This window comes from Podarcis gaigeae (assembly GCF_964106915.1).
Source record: "Podarcis gaigeae genome assembly, chromosome: 13".
NCBI classification, from domain to species: domain Eukaryota; kingdom Metazoa; phylum Chordata; class Lepidosauria; order Squamata; family Lacertidae; genus Podarcis; species Podarcis gaigeae.
Window position 1 is genome coordinate 9,964,888 of NC_139689.1, and position 15,949 is coordinate 9,980,836.

Consider the following 15,949-nt stretch of genomic DNA (forward strand, 5'->3'; position numbering starts at 1 on the left):
AAGTATAAATCTATGTTCCTATCTTATCTGCGTATCAGTTAAGGAGGTATGAAATACATTTGTTCACTTGAAAACGCAAACTCACTGAAACTCTCCTTTATTCCTGGATTCAAGAAATGATACATTTCTGAGAGAAATTGCTGCCATTGCCCTCTTCCCCAAAATATATGTCTCCTGCTTGGAAGCAGCTAAAGAGCAGGCACCTACTAATAATTTACTATAGCGTTAACTTACAGCACATCTATTCAGAAGTAAGTCTCAGTTTTAAACCGGGTTTAGTCTCAAGTAAGTGAGTAGAGGATGGCAGCCTTGGCTTTGCTGTAGAACGGTGTTTCCCAAACTTGGGTCTCCAGCTGTGTTTGGACTACAACTCCCATCATCCCTAGTTAGCAGGACCAGTGATCAAGGATGATGGAATTGTAAACTAAGAACAGCTGGAGGATACTGTACCTAGAACAGCCATTTTACAATGTGCCCACAGCACTAGCTAAAAATGTGAAATATGTCTAGCAATCCAACAATGTTGTTGACCAGCATCTGGACAGATTTCTGAATTGGGCTGCCTTTGAAGGCTGCTCAAATACTTCATCTGTGAAACAACAAATCTACCTGCTTTGCAGCTAAGATTGGGAGATTGGCACTTATTTCATTGATATTACACAAGTTGCACTGGTTGCCAGTGCTTTTTGGGATGCTGCTGTTGACTTTACATTTTGTTGCACATTGTGGAGAAGCTCTCGCAAGAAATAAGGTATAAATTTGTTAAATAAAAATAGATTGATAAGTGTGCTTCAATTTTCTGAACATTAGACATCATTTCAGAATTTACTGATTACATCTCCAGGCAATAAGATAGCTCCACTGTAGATGCATTTTCCAGATGGGATCTGCTCACCATGGAAATCTGGAACAAATCTTCCATTTCTAATTTCTTTAGGGAGCAGAAGAGATGTGTGGTCAAATCTCAAAAGAAAGGTCTTCATATATTTTACCAAAAGAAGAATGTATGTATGAAGAAGTAAATATCTTTCTCTACAATTATCTAAATCACAATAATGTGTTCACTTGGCCAAATTTCTAAAAGCTTTCCAGAAGGCACTGGAAAACATGAAGGAAACTTGGAAATAGTTATAAATAACCCCCTCTGTCAGGTATAGTTGGGAGTGCAGGCATAAGGTGGTTGGCAGGACTTAGTAACAATAAGCCTCCCGTTTTTCATCATATTAGCCACTACTCACATTGAAGTGTTGGCAACCTAAGTAAGCATTCAATAAAAGTAAGTGTGATGCACGTCTCTGTAATAGGTGTATTCCAAAATCTCATTCCCCAAACTCCTATCATATTTGTGGGTAGGTGCTTCCCCTTTATGTGTGTAATGAATATTGCCATCCTGGTCATCAGAAAAGAAAAGAAAAGAAAAGAAAAGAAAGGATAAAACTTTTGCTGCTATGATTGCGCCCCATTCCCCGAAAGGGAAGATTTCAAACCAGACTGGTAGGTATTGTCCTCATTATAAAATGTTGGCATCATATGTGTTTATTTCAAAGTGATGTTTGAGATGAACAAGAACTGAACTGCTGTTTTTTTAAAAAAATATTTCTTAGACATGAATGACTGTTTCAAATGCCCAGAAGATCAATATCCAAGCATAAACAGAGATGATTGTATCCCAAAACATATGAACTTTCTGTCATATGAAGAACCTTTGGGGATCACTTTAGCATCAGTTCCTGGGGGGGGGGTGTTTCCCTCATCACAGTCTGGGTGTTAGGGATTTTTATTAAATATAAAGACACCCCCCATTGTGAAGGCCAACAACCAAACTCTCACCTACACTCTCCTAATCTCCCTCGTTCTCTGCTTCCTTTCTTCTTTCCTATTCCTTGGTAAACCTTGTGTAGTGTAGTGATGCCAACAACCCACTTTTTAATAAATAAGGTATACTATTCATTGTAACAAATGGTAGATATCAACGGAAGTCTCATAAAGTTCAACAAAAAAAGTAGAAGACCCAGTGGATCAGTTCATTCTCTAATCAGTCCATGCATAAGGTCCATACATATATAAACAAAAACAAGGTGTAGCTATGGGCTTGAAATGTGCTCCCAGTGTGGCCAATATCTTTATGAGAAATTTTGATTTAGAACACATTGTCTTGTGTGTTTATTGAGTATGTTCACATAACCATAGGTTTGTTGTTGTTTAACAAGCCACTTTTGGCATCATTTTCTCAGTGGCCATTTCTTGTGTCTTAGCCAAAACCGGGGGTCGGCAACCTGCGGCTCCAGAGCCGCATGTGGCTCTTTAAAGCCTTTGCTGCGGCTCCGGGGAGGAGGCGATGGGAGGAGGCGAGGAGCGGAGGCGAGGGGAGGAGGCGAGGGGAGGAGGCGATGGGAGGAGGCGAGGAGCGGAGGCGAGGGGAGGAGGCGAGGAGCGGAGGCGAGGGGAGGAGGCGAGGGGAGGAGGCGAGGGGAGGAAGCGAGCGGCGGAGGCGAGGGGAGGAGGCGAGGGGAGGAGGCGAGGGGAGGAGGCGAGGAGCGGAGGCGAGGGGAGGAGGCGAGGAGCGGAGGCGAGGGGAGGAGGCGAGGGGAGGAGGCGAGGGGAGGAAGCGAGCGGCGGAGGCGAGGGGAGGAGGCGAGGGGAGGAGGCGAGGGGAGGAGGCGAGGAGCGGAGGCGAGGGGAGGAGGCGAGGGGAGGAGGCGATGGGAGGAGGCGAGGAGCGGAGGCGAGGGGAGGAGGCGAGGAGCGGAGGCGAGGGGAGGAGGCGAGGGGAGGAGGCGAGGGGAGGAGGCGAGGGGAGGAGGCGAGGAGTGGAGGCGAGGGGAGGAGGCGAGGGGAGGAGGCGAGGAGTGGAGGCGAGGGGAGGAGGCGAGGAGTGGAGGCGAGGGGAGGAGGCGAGGGGAGGAGGCGAGGGGAGGAGGTGAGGACTGGAGGCGAGGAGTGGAGGCGAGGCGAGGGGAGGAGGCGAGGGGAGGAAGCGAGGGGCGGAGGCGAGGGGAGGAGGCGAGGGGAGGAGGCAAGGGGAGGAGGCAAGGGGAGGAAGTGAGGGGCGGAGGCGAGGGGAGGAGGCGAGGGGAGGAGGCGAGGGGAGGAGGCGAGGAGTGGAGGCGAGGGGAGGAAGCGAGGGGCGGAGGCTAGGGGAGGAGGCGAGGGGAGGAAGCGAGGGGCGGAGGCGAGGGGAGGAGGCGAGGGGAGGAGGCGAGGGGAGGAGGCGAGGAGCGGAGGCGAGGGGAGGAGGCGAGGGGAGGAGGCGAGGGGAGGAAGCGAGGGGCGGAGGCGAGGGGAGGAGGCGAGGGGAGGAGGCGAGGAGTGGAGGCGAGGGGAGGAAGCGAGGGGCGGAGGCGAGGAGTGGAGGCGAGGGGAGGAAGCGAGGGGCGGAGGCGAGGGGAGGAGGCGAGGGGAGGAGGCGAGGAGTGGAGGCGAGGGGAGGGGAGGAGGCGAGGGGAGGAGGCGAGGAGTGGAGGCGAGGCGAGGGGAGGAGGCGAGGGGAGGAAGCGAGGGGCGGAGGCGAGGGGAGGAGGCGAGGGGAGGAGGCGAGGGGAGGAGGCGAGGAGCGGAGGCGAGGGGAGGAGGCGAGGGGAGGAGGCGAGGGGAGGAAGCGAGGGGCGGAGACGAGGGGAGGAGGCGAGGGGAGGAGGCGAGGAGTGGAGGCGAGGGGAGGAAGCGAGGGGCGGAGGCGAGGGGAGGAGGCGAGGGGAGGAGGCGAGGAGTGGAGGCGAGGGGAGGGGAGGAGGCGAGGGGAGGAGGCGAGGAGTGGAGGCGAGGCGAGGGGAGGAGGCGAGGGGAGGAAGCGAGGGGCGGAGGCGAGGGGAGGAGGCGAGGGGAGGAGGCGAGGAGTGGAGGCGAGGGGAGGAAGCGAGGGGCGGAGGCGAGGGGAGGAGGCGAGGGGAGGAGGCGAGGAGTGGAGGCGAGGGGAGGGGAGGAGGCGAGGGGAGGAGGCGAGGAGTGGAGGCGAGGGGAGGAGGCGAGGGGAGGAGGCGAGGGGAGGAGGCGAGGGGAGGAAGCGAGGGGAGGAGGCGAGGGGCGGAGGCGAGGGGAGGAGGCGAGGGGAGGAAGCGAGGGGCGGAGGCGAGGGGAGGAGGCGAGGGGAGGAGGCGAGGGGAGGAGGCGAGGAGTTGAGGCGAGGGGAGGAGGCGAGGGGAGGAGGCGAGGAGTGGAGGCGAGGGGAGGGGAGGAGGCGAGGGGAGGAGGCGAGGAGTGGAGGCGAGGGGAGGAGGCGAGGGGAGGAGGCGAGGAGTGGAGGCGAGGGGAGGAGGCGAGGGGAGGAGGCGAGGAGTGGAGGCGAGGGGAGGAGGCGAGGGGAGGAGGCGAGGAGTGGAGGCGAGGGGAGGAGGCGAGGGGAGGAGGCGAGGGGTGGAGGCGAGGGGTGGAGGCGAGGGGAGGAGGCGAGGAGTGGAGGCAAGGGGAGGAGGCGAGGGGAGGAGGCGAGGAGTGGAGGCGAGGAGTGGAGGCGAGGGGAGGGGAGGAGGCGAGGGGAGGAGGCGAGGGGAGGAGGCGAGGAGTGGAGGCGAGGAGTGGAGGCGAGGGGAGGAGGCGAGGAGTGGAGGCGAGGGGAGGAGGCGAGGCGAGGGGAGGAGGCGAGGGGAGGAGGCGGAGGAGTTAGTTGCCTGAAGCCCCTTTTTAAACTTAAGCAGGGGGAAGTTTGGTGAATTGTTCTTTCCTTGGGGAAAGCAGGCTGCATTGAAAGGGGCCGTATACACTGGTCACTGTTTTGAAGGGGAGTGAAGAACACACACTCAAAAAAAGGTAACTTGTTAATTTTATTTCTATGAGGAGGAGTAATTCTGAGGGGGGACGCGGGTGGCGCTGCGGGTTAAAGCCTCAGCGCCTAGGGCTTGCCGATCGAAAGGTCGGTGGTTCGAATCCCCGCTGCGGGGTGCGCTCCCGTTGCTCGGTCCCAGCGCCTGCCAACCTAGCAGTTCGAAAGCACCCCCAGGTGCAAGTAGATAAATAGGGACCGCTTACCAGCGGGAAGGTAAACGGCGTTTCCGTGTGCGGCTCTGGCTCACCAGAGCAGCGATGTCACGCTGGCCACGTGACCCGGAAGTGTCTCCGGACAGCGCTGGCCCCTGGCCTCTTGAGTGAGATGGGCGCACAACCCCAGAGTCTGGCAAGACTGGCCCGTACGGGCAGGGGTACCTTTACCTTTTTACCTAATTCTGAGGGGTGAAACAAATGAATAATAAAAAGGTATTTTTATAATGACGAATGCCTCATTATTAATTATTATTTACATCAGCCACTGATTATGATTTATGGTACACTGGGGCCCTGATTAATTTTCTATGGCATTTTGGGGCATTGATTATTGGGCATAGCAAGTTGCGGTCGCGTGGAATTTGTGCTTTGTGACTGTTTGAGGTGGGTTTTTTTTCTTGGGAGGCTGGGCGGTGCGAAGAGAGGGAGGCTTGTGGTAGTGTCGGGGCTTGTCTCTAGCAAAGTAAGTCCTCGCCATTTGGTCACATGCGCAGCATTCTAGTTGTGGGGGTTAGGTGGCTTCGGCGCTCCAACGCTTGCTTTGCCGGCTGCTTTCAAAAGCGTCGGAAACAGCTGTGCTGTTGCTGGGTAACCGGATCGTCCCAGCAGCCATCTTATCTGCCCATGTGGTCTTCTGAGGCGGCCGCCATCTTACTATAGGAAATTCCACGTGGGAGTTAGTTGCCTGAAGCCCCTTTTTAAACTAAGCAGGGGGAAGTTTGGTGAATAGCTAACACTTTCCTTGGGGAACGTTATGCAACAGCTTATTGCTGGTCTTTCCCGCCTTTGTAAGCAGGCTGCATTGAAAGGGGCCATATACACTGGTCACTGTTTTGAAGTGGTATTTAATTTACTGGTTGTAAATTAAATATTTTAATTAGCTATTTGTCCTTTTTTCTTGAGATTGACAGCTGACTGCACGATCCTGTATATACAGCATTAAGGCAAGAAACAATATATACAGTGTTATATTTGTTTTAAATGTTGCAATGTTTTTGCGGCTCCCAGTTGTTGTTGTTTTTTTGGAAACGGGTCCAAGTGGCTCTTTTTGTCTTAAAGGTTGCAGACCCCTGGCCAAAACCATCACTGTAGTTGTAGCTTTCATAGCCACCAAGCCAGGTTCCAGCATGAGGAAGTGGGTGGGCTGAAGACTGGCTACCTCCATTGTCCTTTCATGCTCCCTCATTCAAGTAAGCATCTGTGCTTTTTGGATAGCAATGTTTCCACCCTTCCCTGATTTAGATATGCACACAGTAATGGGTGAAGTCATTGTCCTATGTAATGAAGGCTCTGTTGCCATCTTTTACTCTGTTCTGGGCTACATGGGTCTTTTGGTCATCTCCCAGTTCAACTGGCATATGCAGGCTATTGAACTTGGTACAGTTTACTTGCAAAGCAGATAATCCACCATGCAGCTATGTCCCAGCTATGTTGCAGAGGTTACACTGGTTCACAATTAAAAATGCAGCCCTATTATCTTCCCATTTGGTTTTCACTGTGGCTAGTGGTGCTTTGTATTCTATTCCAGGGTGTCTCCCTTTGTGAAGTAGGCGGAGAACAGTTGGCTACTAAGTATAATGACAATGTTCCACCTCCACAGTGGTATTGCTTCTCAATGCCAGTTGCTAGATGCTGGGAATCATATGTGGGGAGAATGCTTTTGCTCTCAGAACCTGTGGGTGAGCATTTGGTTAACCATTGTGATGTTTCAGTTCTGGGCTACATGAGCCTGATATTCTTGAGCTGGCTCAACAAAACAGCTCACACCAGACTAGAGGAACAATTTTAGATTAAATCAAGTGTCACTGCTCCTCTTCTTGATCCCATGTCAATACGTTCAAGGTTACAATGTTATTGCAAAATTGGAGTTGGACAGTGGATTTCGTTTTAGGATTTAGCACTTATTGGTTTCCGTAGGTAAGATTATGGCTCTGTGTCAGGTCCTGATTTTCTTGCAGGGCTTTGATCTTCAGGGAATTCTGAAGTTTTCTCATCTACAAAAACAAGGAAACTTATTTGCACTTACTTCTGACTCTAAAGTCTGAAGGTGTAATTATCTCCCCCTGCAATTAGCCAATTCAAAATAACTGCTTCAGTCACCCAAATATCGAAAGGCTTTCACAAAGACACTAGAAAACAGTCAAAAAACAGCTTGGAAAAGTATTAAGGAAACAAAGTGCTCACTGACAGTTGGGAGTGGGGGACAGAAGGTAGTCTCTGATAATGATTACACATAGCGCCACTTTTTCATATTGAACACCCAGCATAAAAAGAGAGAGAAGGATTAACTATTTAAACTATGCTTATACTAAAAGCAAAGGTGATATGTTTCACCTTATGAAGTGAATTGTGAGAGTGAGGCAACATTTAACGTAGTCAAAGTCAGGCAGTTGGTGTGTATGAACACCAAGGAATCTGCCCCCTAGGAGAGGATTTGTTGCAACTATGCAGAGGCTTTTGCTACTGCTTCTGCTACCAATTGTGTGCAAAGTCAATACAATGCAGTGTCCTGCAGGTGAACCGATCTCAGTTCCACATGAATGGTACCAGCCAGGTGACCTCCTGATTGGTGGGATTGCTTCTCATATATTTTACCATTCCTCAGTAATTGAATTTAAGGAAGATCCTTCTCAGGAGCTACTTGAGGTTCCACAGTAAGTACTTATATTCCTCACTCCCCACCCCTGAAAGAGCAATTGTCTTTTACAAGGCTGCATGTTTGTGTGAAGCAGGAGTGGCTAGCAATACCCATCCAGCAGTAACATCACTGCCACATACCTGTTGCTGTTGTTGTTAATTAATTCTGTATACTACCCTTCATTCAAAGATTACAGGGGCGTTCACAACATAAAATAAATAAATGAGAAGACAAAATATATTGATGATAGAATTGCATTAGAGGAAATTGCTTGCAAAAAAATTATAAAATTTACACTATGATGCTGGATTTCAAAAATGAAAACCAATGAAAACAGCAAGAAATAAAAGACTACTCTAACAAAAATGTATGGGATTGAGGAAAGATGGTATCAAATGCTTAAGTGTCAATTAAAGTATTAATGTGTCGACTCCATTGGCAGTATAGTGACAAAGTTCTATCAGCACATCCTGGCCTTGGTGTTTGCCATAAAGGAGATCAATGATGATCAAAAGATCTTGCCAAATGCTACACTTGGGTTCCACATCTATGACAGCTACTACGATGCAAGGATGACCTATTGTACCACTTTGGACCTGCTCTTCAAATCACACAGATTTGTCCCTAACTACAAATGTGACAGCCAGAAAAACCTCATAGCTATAATTGGAGGACTTACATCTGGCATATCTATCAATATGGCAGAAATCTTAACCCTCTACAAGGTTCCACAGGTAGGATCTGTGCATTGGAAAACGAGGGAGAATGCAAATTAAAAGAGAATGCTTATTTTTTTTTAAGGCAGAGTTGGGTGAGGAATCCTGTGGCAAGATCTTCTGGGATGAGCAATTTATGATGCAGAGGAACTCCAGGCTCAGACAGGTTCAGAGAGTGTTAAGGCCCCAATCCTGGATCAGCTGAGGATATGCTGCTATAATTTGCTCATCCCATCTCAGCTATGGTTTAGCCGCTACTGGTGTAAGTCCTGCACTCAAAAGGCCTTACAGAGGCAGGGTGGGACAGAAGCTGGGCGTAAGCTGGATCCTAAACCTGTTCAGTTTGCTCACATGAACTGGCAACTCAACAGGTAACACTAATTAGTGTCTATATTCCTTCTGCCAAGCTTAGGTAAATAAAGCAGAAGAAATATACAGTGGTACCTTGGTTTAAAACCATAATCCGTTCTGGAGGTCTGTTTGTAAACTGAAATAGGTTGTAACCCAAGGCGCGCTTTCGCCAATGGGGCCTTCCAAAAAAATTTGTTTGTAATCCCACCCCCCACAAAAGGGTTGTAATCTAAAAAAATGTTACAAACCAGGTCACACACTTCTGGGTTTGACTTGTTTATAATCCAAAACAAATGCAAACCAAGACGTATGCAAACCAAGGTACCATTGTACTGGAAAATGCATTGTCATTCTTTTGGAACCCACAAAGTTCGTAAATAAATATTTTGTTATAAAGACACATTCTCATAGCAAAATGGGCACACATATAATTATATTATTATATTATTATATTATATTATATTTTATATTATATTATATTATATTATATTATATTATATTATATTATATTATATTATATTATATTATATTATATTATATTATTATTGCTGCAATACAGATATGTTTTCTTTTAGCTCACCTACGGTTCATTTTCCGCAGAAGAGATTCAAGCATTGCAGAGCTTTTCCTTTTACAGCATGGTCCCAAATGAAAGCCATCAATATATCGGCATTATCCATTTACTTCAGTATTTCGGATGGACATGGGTTGGGCTGTTTGTTGTGGATGATAACACGGGAGAACATTTCTTGAAGACCCTGGAGCCACTGTTTTCCAAGCATGGAATCTGTTCAGCTTTCACAAAAAGAATCCCAGAGCAAGTTTCCATGGAAAATCTAGATGAAATAACTAGCTTAATGGAAAGAATTTTTGTAGCTCTCACAGATAACAAGGCCAGAACACTTATCAGCTATGGAGAATCTTTGACAATTGCCTGGCTGAGAATGGTTAATATTTTTAATGATCTTGGACATAACAAAAGTGCTCCATTTGGAAAGGTATGGGTTATGACATCCCAGATAGATTTCACATCTACTGGGCCTCAGAGAAACTGGGATTTCCAGCTTTTCCAAGGTTCACTTTCCTTCACAATTCAGTCAAGAGAGCTTCTGGATTTTTCAGAATTTCTCCAGAGCATCAAGCCTTCCAGGACCCAAGCAGATGGTTTTCTCAAGGGCTTCTGGGAGCAAGCATTTGACTGTATATTTCCAGATCCAGAGATGCCTATGATGGATGATGGCAGCTGTACTGGAGAGGAGAGGCTAGAAAGTCTCCCTGCTGGTCTTTTTGAAATGCACATGACAGGCCACAGCTACAGTGTCTATAATGCTGTCTATGCTTTGGCTCATGCTCTGCATACCTTCTACTCATCCCAATCCAAGCAAAGAGCAAAGGTGTATGGTAGCAATTTTGAACGTCGGTCTCTGCAGCCTTGGCAGGTAATGTGTTCATAAAGAAATCTTTCTTTTCTTTGCATAAGTAGACCTTATGGATGCAAAATACAACATTTTTTAAATCCCTTACCATATGCTTTACATGGCATGTACACATCTAGATACAACAAAGAACCATGTCTTTGGAGAAACTTGATGACCTTCAGTCCCTGCATCAATAGCAGAATTTCTCTACATAAATGGCAGCATTTCAATTCACAGATTAATTATTATTTTAAAAATGAGATTACACTCAGCATCCGTGAATAACAGGTGAAAAAGTGTTAGAAATTGTAATCACTGAAGCATATGCATGGGTTTACATCTCATTCTATACTGGGACCATATAATGAAGTTCATTCTTAAAACTTTTCTCTCTCTTCAAACTAGGTTGACTTATTTCTGCAAGATGTTGCATTTAACAACTCTGCTGGAGTGATGGTGTCCTTTAATGATAAAGGAGAATTGAGCGGTGGATATGACATTATGAACCTGGTCACATTCCACAACAACTCTTTCCAGAGAGTGAAAGTTGGGAGAGTGGACCCCAGTGAAGAAGAAGACTTCACCATTAATAAAGATCTAATTGTCTGGCATAAAACATTTAATCAGGTAGAGATGAGAGGGATTTCTTAGCAGACTTTCTGTTGGGCAAACAGGCACTGAGGATGTCCGAAATTACTATACCTACCTAATGTAGCCTTGCAAATAACCCCACATATGTAGGGTTTGTAGGCTGCAAAACAGAGGAATAAATAGCTATATTTGTGAATGTCTAATACTTGTGGATTTGACCAAACTGCGGGAGGCAGTGGAGGACAGAGGTGCCTGGCGTTCTCTGGTCCATGGGGTCACAAAGAGTCGGACACGACTAAACAACTAAACAACAACAACAACAATACTTGTGGAACCTTGCTAAAATATCCTGTCGCTCTGGAGATGACATGCATAAATTTCTCCACCGATCTCTCACCCCAAATCTCAAACCCTCCCATGTTTGTGCATAGGTGCTTCCACTTTCTGTGTGTAATGAACACTGCCACACTGGTCATCATAAGAAGAAGAAGGAAGAGAAAAAGTTCTGCTGCTATGATTGTGCTCCATGTCCAGAAGGGAAGATTTCAGACCAGAAAGGTAGGTTCCTAAAATTTTGTCAACCTACATGATTAACTCAATATGATGTGGTGAATGAATTGCCCCTAAAGTGTCTCTTCTATTTGTATTTCAGATACAGAAGACTGTTTCCAGTGCTCAGCAGACCAATATTCAAACAGAAACAGAGATGCTTGCATCCCCAAAATTAGAAACTTTCTTTCTTATAAAGAACCTCTGGGGCTCAGTTTAGCTTCAGTTGCTGTTTTTTTCTCCTTCATCACAGCTGTGGTGCTAGGGATTTTTATTAAGCACAAAGACACCCCCATAGTCAAAGCAAACAATCGGGACCTCACCTACACCCTCCTCCTCTGCCTCTTGTTCTGCTTCCTCTCTTCTTTGTTATTCCTTGGCCAACCTTGTATAGTGACCTGCTTTCTCCGACAACCAATGTTTGTCATAATTTTCTCATTGGCTGTTTCTTGCATCCTGGCCAAAACCATCACTGTGGTTACAGCTTTCATGGCCACCAGACCAGGGTCCAGCGTGAGGAAGTGGGTGGGGAAAAGACTAGCCATCTTCATTGTTTTAACCTGCTCCCTTGTTCAAGCAAGCATTTGTACTATGTGGCTGGCAACCTCGGCTCCCTTCCCCGATTTGGACTTTCATTCAGTAAGTGGAGAAATTATTGTGCAATGTAATGAAGGGTCAGTCACCATGTTCTACTATGTCTTGGGCTACATGGGCCTCTTGGCCATCACCAGCTTTGTTGTAGCATTCTTAGCCCGCAAGTTACCTGACAGCTTCAATGAAGCCAAGTTCATTACATTCAGCATGTTAGCATTTTGTAGTGTTTGGGCCTCTTTTGTTCCTACTTACTTGAGCACAAGAGGAAAGGCCATGGTGGCTGTGGAAGTCTTCTCTATCTTGGCCTCCAGTGCTGGGCTACTGGGCTGCATCTTTTGCCCCAAATGCTACATCATTGTGTTGAGACCTGAGCTGAATAGCAGGGAGCAGCTAATAAAAAGAAAACATTGAAGGATTTGTTCCTTTGGTTACACTGACGCATGTGTTAGGCAAGCATTTTAGGTACAGATCATTCCTGTCGTCCCGTCCCCCCCCCCCCATTATTTCATTAATTTATTTCATAAAAATGTAGGAAATCTCAAACTGGTCTACACAATGTTGGATAAATCAACCTCTTATTACCAACATTCTAGTCATCATCCTACTCACAAAGTGGCCAACCAGATGTCTATGGGAAGTCCAGATATTTGGGGGAGAGATACATTCATATAACATTAGTTATAGATATTTACTTATATATGCCTTCTATAGGAAGGACAGTAAAGGACGCCACTCTGTATGTCAAAATGAACATTGAGTCCAGCAAGCTAGAAATCCAAAAAGGGGAAACATTATGTGTGGTGATGTAATGTAATTTAGTTTTGGGGATGTGCTATTGTGCACCTTATAACAATGCTCAGGAAAATCTTGTGAGGCAGAAATCAAAGAAGCATTCAAAAGTGAAAGGCGAAAGATTTATATGATCTGAAGAGAAACCAAAGTGAAAATCTTGTTGTTATACTGACATGTGAGTTAGGCAAGCATTTTAGGTGCAGGTCAATTTGGTTTTCATTATTTTAGTAATTTATTTCATAAAATATATACAACACTAGATTGCCGAAAGTTTCAAAGTGCTGTACACAATGTGGGAGAAATCAGCCTCTGTGACAAACAGCATAGCCAGATCAGAGTCTGGTGATGCAGTTCCTCAGAATCCCACCAGAGTTCTGGAGCCTCTCTCTGAGAGGATATTGAGCTGCACTTTGAGAGGGAGAGATTTGGAGGTGAGGGGTTAGATAGAGATAGTGTTTGGAGAGGCTTCTTTTCAGATGGGAGATGGGGATTAGAATAGAATTTACCTAACCTAATGGAAAATTGATTCTGATTTGAGCTGAGCAGTTCCCCTGAAGTGACTATCTATAGCAACAGGAAGGAGGCTTGCAGCTTGACTTGAGCAAGCAATATTTGTGTTTCTGTACAAATAATTTAATAAACATTTTTGTGATGATAGACTGCTCTACCCCCTTTCTTTTAGCTAATGTTTTGTGCCACTGGGGAAGTGGTAATTCGGTATTGATTTGTTTTGGATGTTTGAATGTGATGCCATTAAAAGGTTTGATGATAATGATGATGAATAAACATTTTGGAACCTAAATAACACAGCTTATTTTATAACATATGAACCCAATCTTTGAAGAATTTCTAAGTAAAACATTTTTAATTTACCAAATGTGTGGTCTTTTTCTATGCTTAGGCACGTGGGGAACTTTGAAAGCAACTTAGAATGGGGTATTTTAACAGACTACATTTCCACACTTTATTTTGCTGTATTTTAAAAAATCTCTGATGGGGCTCTCTCATCAAAGATTACTTACACTAAGCCTGAATCTAGGCATCAAATACAAACTTTTAACCAAATACAAATAAAACCCTTCACAAAGCATAGGTGAGCACAGGAGAACAGCTAGGCCAAGGTTTGGCATAGCAGGTCTTTGAATCCAATTTGTTAGTGACTCCCATTGACACTTGCTGTATATACATTGTAAGAGTTGTCTAAATAAGGATCTTTACACAATGTCAATAGTGTAACCTGGCACAGGTGTAAGTAATCCACTGGGAAACTATGATAATCCACACTGGTTTTCCCCAGGCTCTGAATTTGTGACTGGAGGACCTGATCCCCGCTTGGGGAATGAAGACACGTGGAGACAGTATATTAGGTTAATGGGCAAGGAAAGGCCACAACTTTATTGATTACAGCATGTGAGAAGGTATTGGCTTAGGAACTGGACCACAGAAAATTTGACTCCACCCACTCGGAAAGGGGTGAGTCTGATGAGGGGTTACCCACCAGTAGGGGGAGCCTGTTGATGCAAATACAACTATAAGCTGTCCCCTGATGTCACCTGAGTCATGCCATGGCGCCCCGCCACACAGGGCATCGGACAGGATCCATGACCACTGGATTCCTTTAACGGAATACCCATAAGTGAAGGGGTTGGCGATGGCCACACCTTGCCCTTCCATACACCAACAACACATTCCAATGCCTAACCGCCAAATACCAATAAAGTTGTGACAATTGCTACTAAGTAGGCGAAAAAAAACCAAGAGGCCAGTGCCAATTTGCCAATTGGAAAAAAACTCCTACCAGGCCCCCTAGGCAACCAGGGTGACTAACCACGGGTCCATAGCAAGGCCAAGCGAGAAGCTACGCCCTATAGGGAGTGGTGGGTGGGTGGAAAAACAATTGGAAAACAACCAATTGGAAAAAAAACTCCTACCAGGCCCCCTAGGCAACCAGGGTGACTAACCACGGGTCCACGGGTCCATAGCAAGGCCAAGCGAGAAGCTATGCCCTATAGGGAGTGGTGGTGGGTGGAAAAACAGGATCGAAATGGCGGGGAGAGCTGGTGCGACCGCATTTGAGCGGCTAAACCACGCCCCCGTGGTGTCACCCGATTGGGTGCCCAACCGGGAGGCGTGGCGCACCAGCAGTGATGATAGGTTAGGGGGCAGATCGCCCCCTGCGTGATGCGGGAATCGTCTCCCGCTCACAATCCCTCCCCTCCAGAAGGAGGAGAGGCTTGTCAAAAAGAAAGAAAGAAAGAAAGAATATTATTAAGGAAACTATGCAGGTAATATTCTAAGTAATTTCTGTGAAATGAGCAAGCTTGGTTTTTCCTTCCTGCCTATATTCTTAGGTAATGAGTGAAGTTACAGCTACATGGTTTTTCGTTGAGGCTGGGAGATGGGAAATTATTTCACATATAGCACACATTGGTTGCCGGTTCATGTTGCGCTGCAGCTGTGATTTTAAATATTGTGGCACAGTGCAGAGATGGTCTCTCAGAAAATGAGATATAACTTTATTAAATAAAGTTAATTAAATGAAATAAAAAATACAGATAAATAAATAAATAAAGCGATCATTTTGCTTTCAGATTTTCTTAACGTTACACACCATGTCAGAATTTACCACTTATGTCCCTAGGCATGAAGTTCCAATTTAGATGCATTTTCCAGATGGGATCTGCTCACTATGGAAACAGAGAAGATGTGAGGTCAAATCTCAAAAGAAGGGTCTTCATTTTTCCTAGCTGAAGTGTCTCAAAATGTATGAAGAAGTAATTATCTCCCCCTGCAATTATCTAAATCACACTAATTTGCTCACTTGACCAGATTTCTAAAGGCTTTCCGAAAGGCACTAGAAAACAATAAGGAAGCTTGGAAGTGGTTATAAATAACCTCCTGTGCCAGTGAGAGTTGGCAGTGTGGGGCACAGAGAGGCTGCCAGGGCTTTGTTAATATTACTTATCACAACTCTCTCTTTTCCTTGTATTAGCCAGGGTGATGCATTTCGATGTAAGAGGTGCATTGTTAGATTCAGGCAGCATTCAGTGCAGCCAAAGTCATGCAGTTGGTGAATGTGCGCTTTGAGAGAGGCTTTGCTTCCAGGCTCCTAACACTGTTTTGGCTTCTTGCCATTGCGTGCAAAGCCTATAGTGTGAAGTGTCCTGCAGGTGACTCTATCCCTGTTCCTCATGAATGGTACCAGCCTGGTGACCTCCTCATTGGCGAGATTGCTTCTCAGATTATTTACTTTTTCCCTGAAGTTGATTTCAAGCAGCATAATTCTCAGGAGCTGTTTGCGATTCCACAGTAAATTATTATAG

At 46.3% G+C, this 15,949-nt stretch overlaps 1 protein-coding gene across 3 annotated transcripts; it reads left to right on the top strand.

The window, feature by feature from the left end:
- Positions 1 to 1,416: 1,416 nt before the first annotated feature.
- Positions 1,417 to 12,515, top strand: LOC310828820 (vomeronasal type-2 receptor 26-like). 3 transcript variants are annotated; one of them, XM_083706723.1, is made up of 5 exons: positions 1,418 to 1,494; positions 9,258 to 10,121; positions 10,506 to 10,727; positions 11,123 to 11,249; positions 11,344 to 12,515. In XM_083706723.1, exons 2-5 carry the CDS (start codon positions 9,321 to 9,323, stop codon positions 12,243 to 12,245), a joined length of 2,052 nt encoding a protein of 683 aa, XP_083562849.1. In that variant the 5' UTR covers positions 1,418 to 1,494; positions 9,258 to 9,320; the 3' UTR covers positions 12,246 to 12,515. The 3 variants fall into 3 exon arrangements, with proteins under 3 accessions (XP_083562850.1, XP_083562849.1, XP_083562851.1); XM_083706724.1 differs by lacking the exon at positions 9,258 to 10,121 and having other exon boundaries at positions 1,417 to 1,494; XM_083706725.1 differs by having other exon boundaries at positions 9,258 to 10,727.
- The last annotated feature ends 3,434 nt before the right edge of the window (positions 12,516 to 15,949 follow it).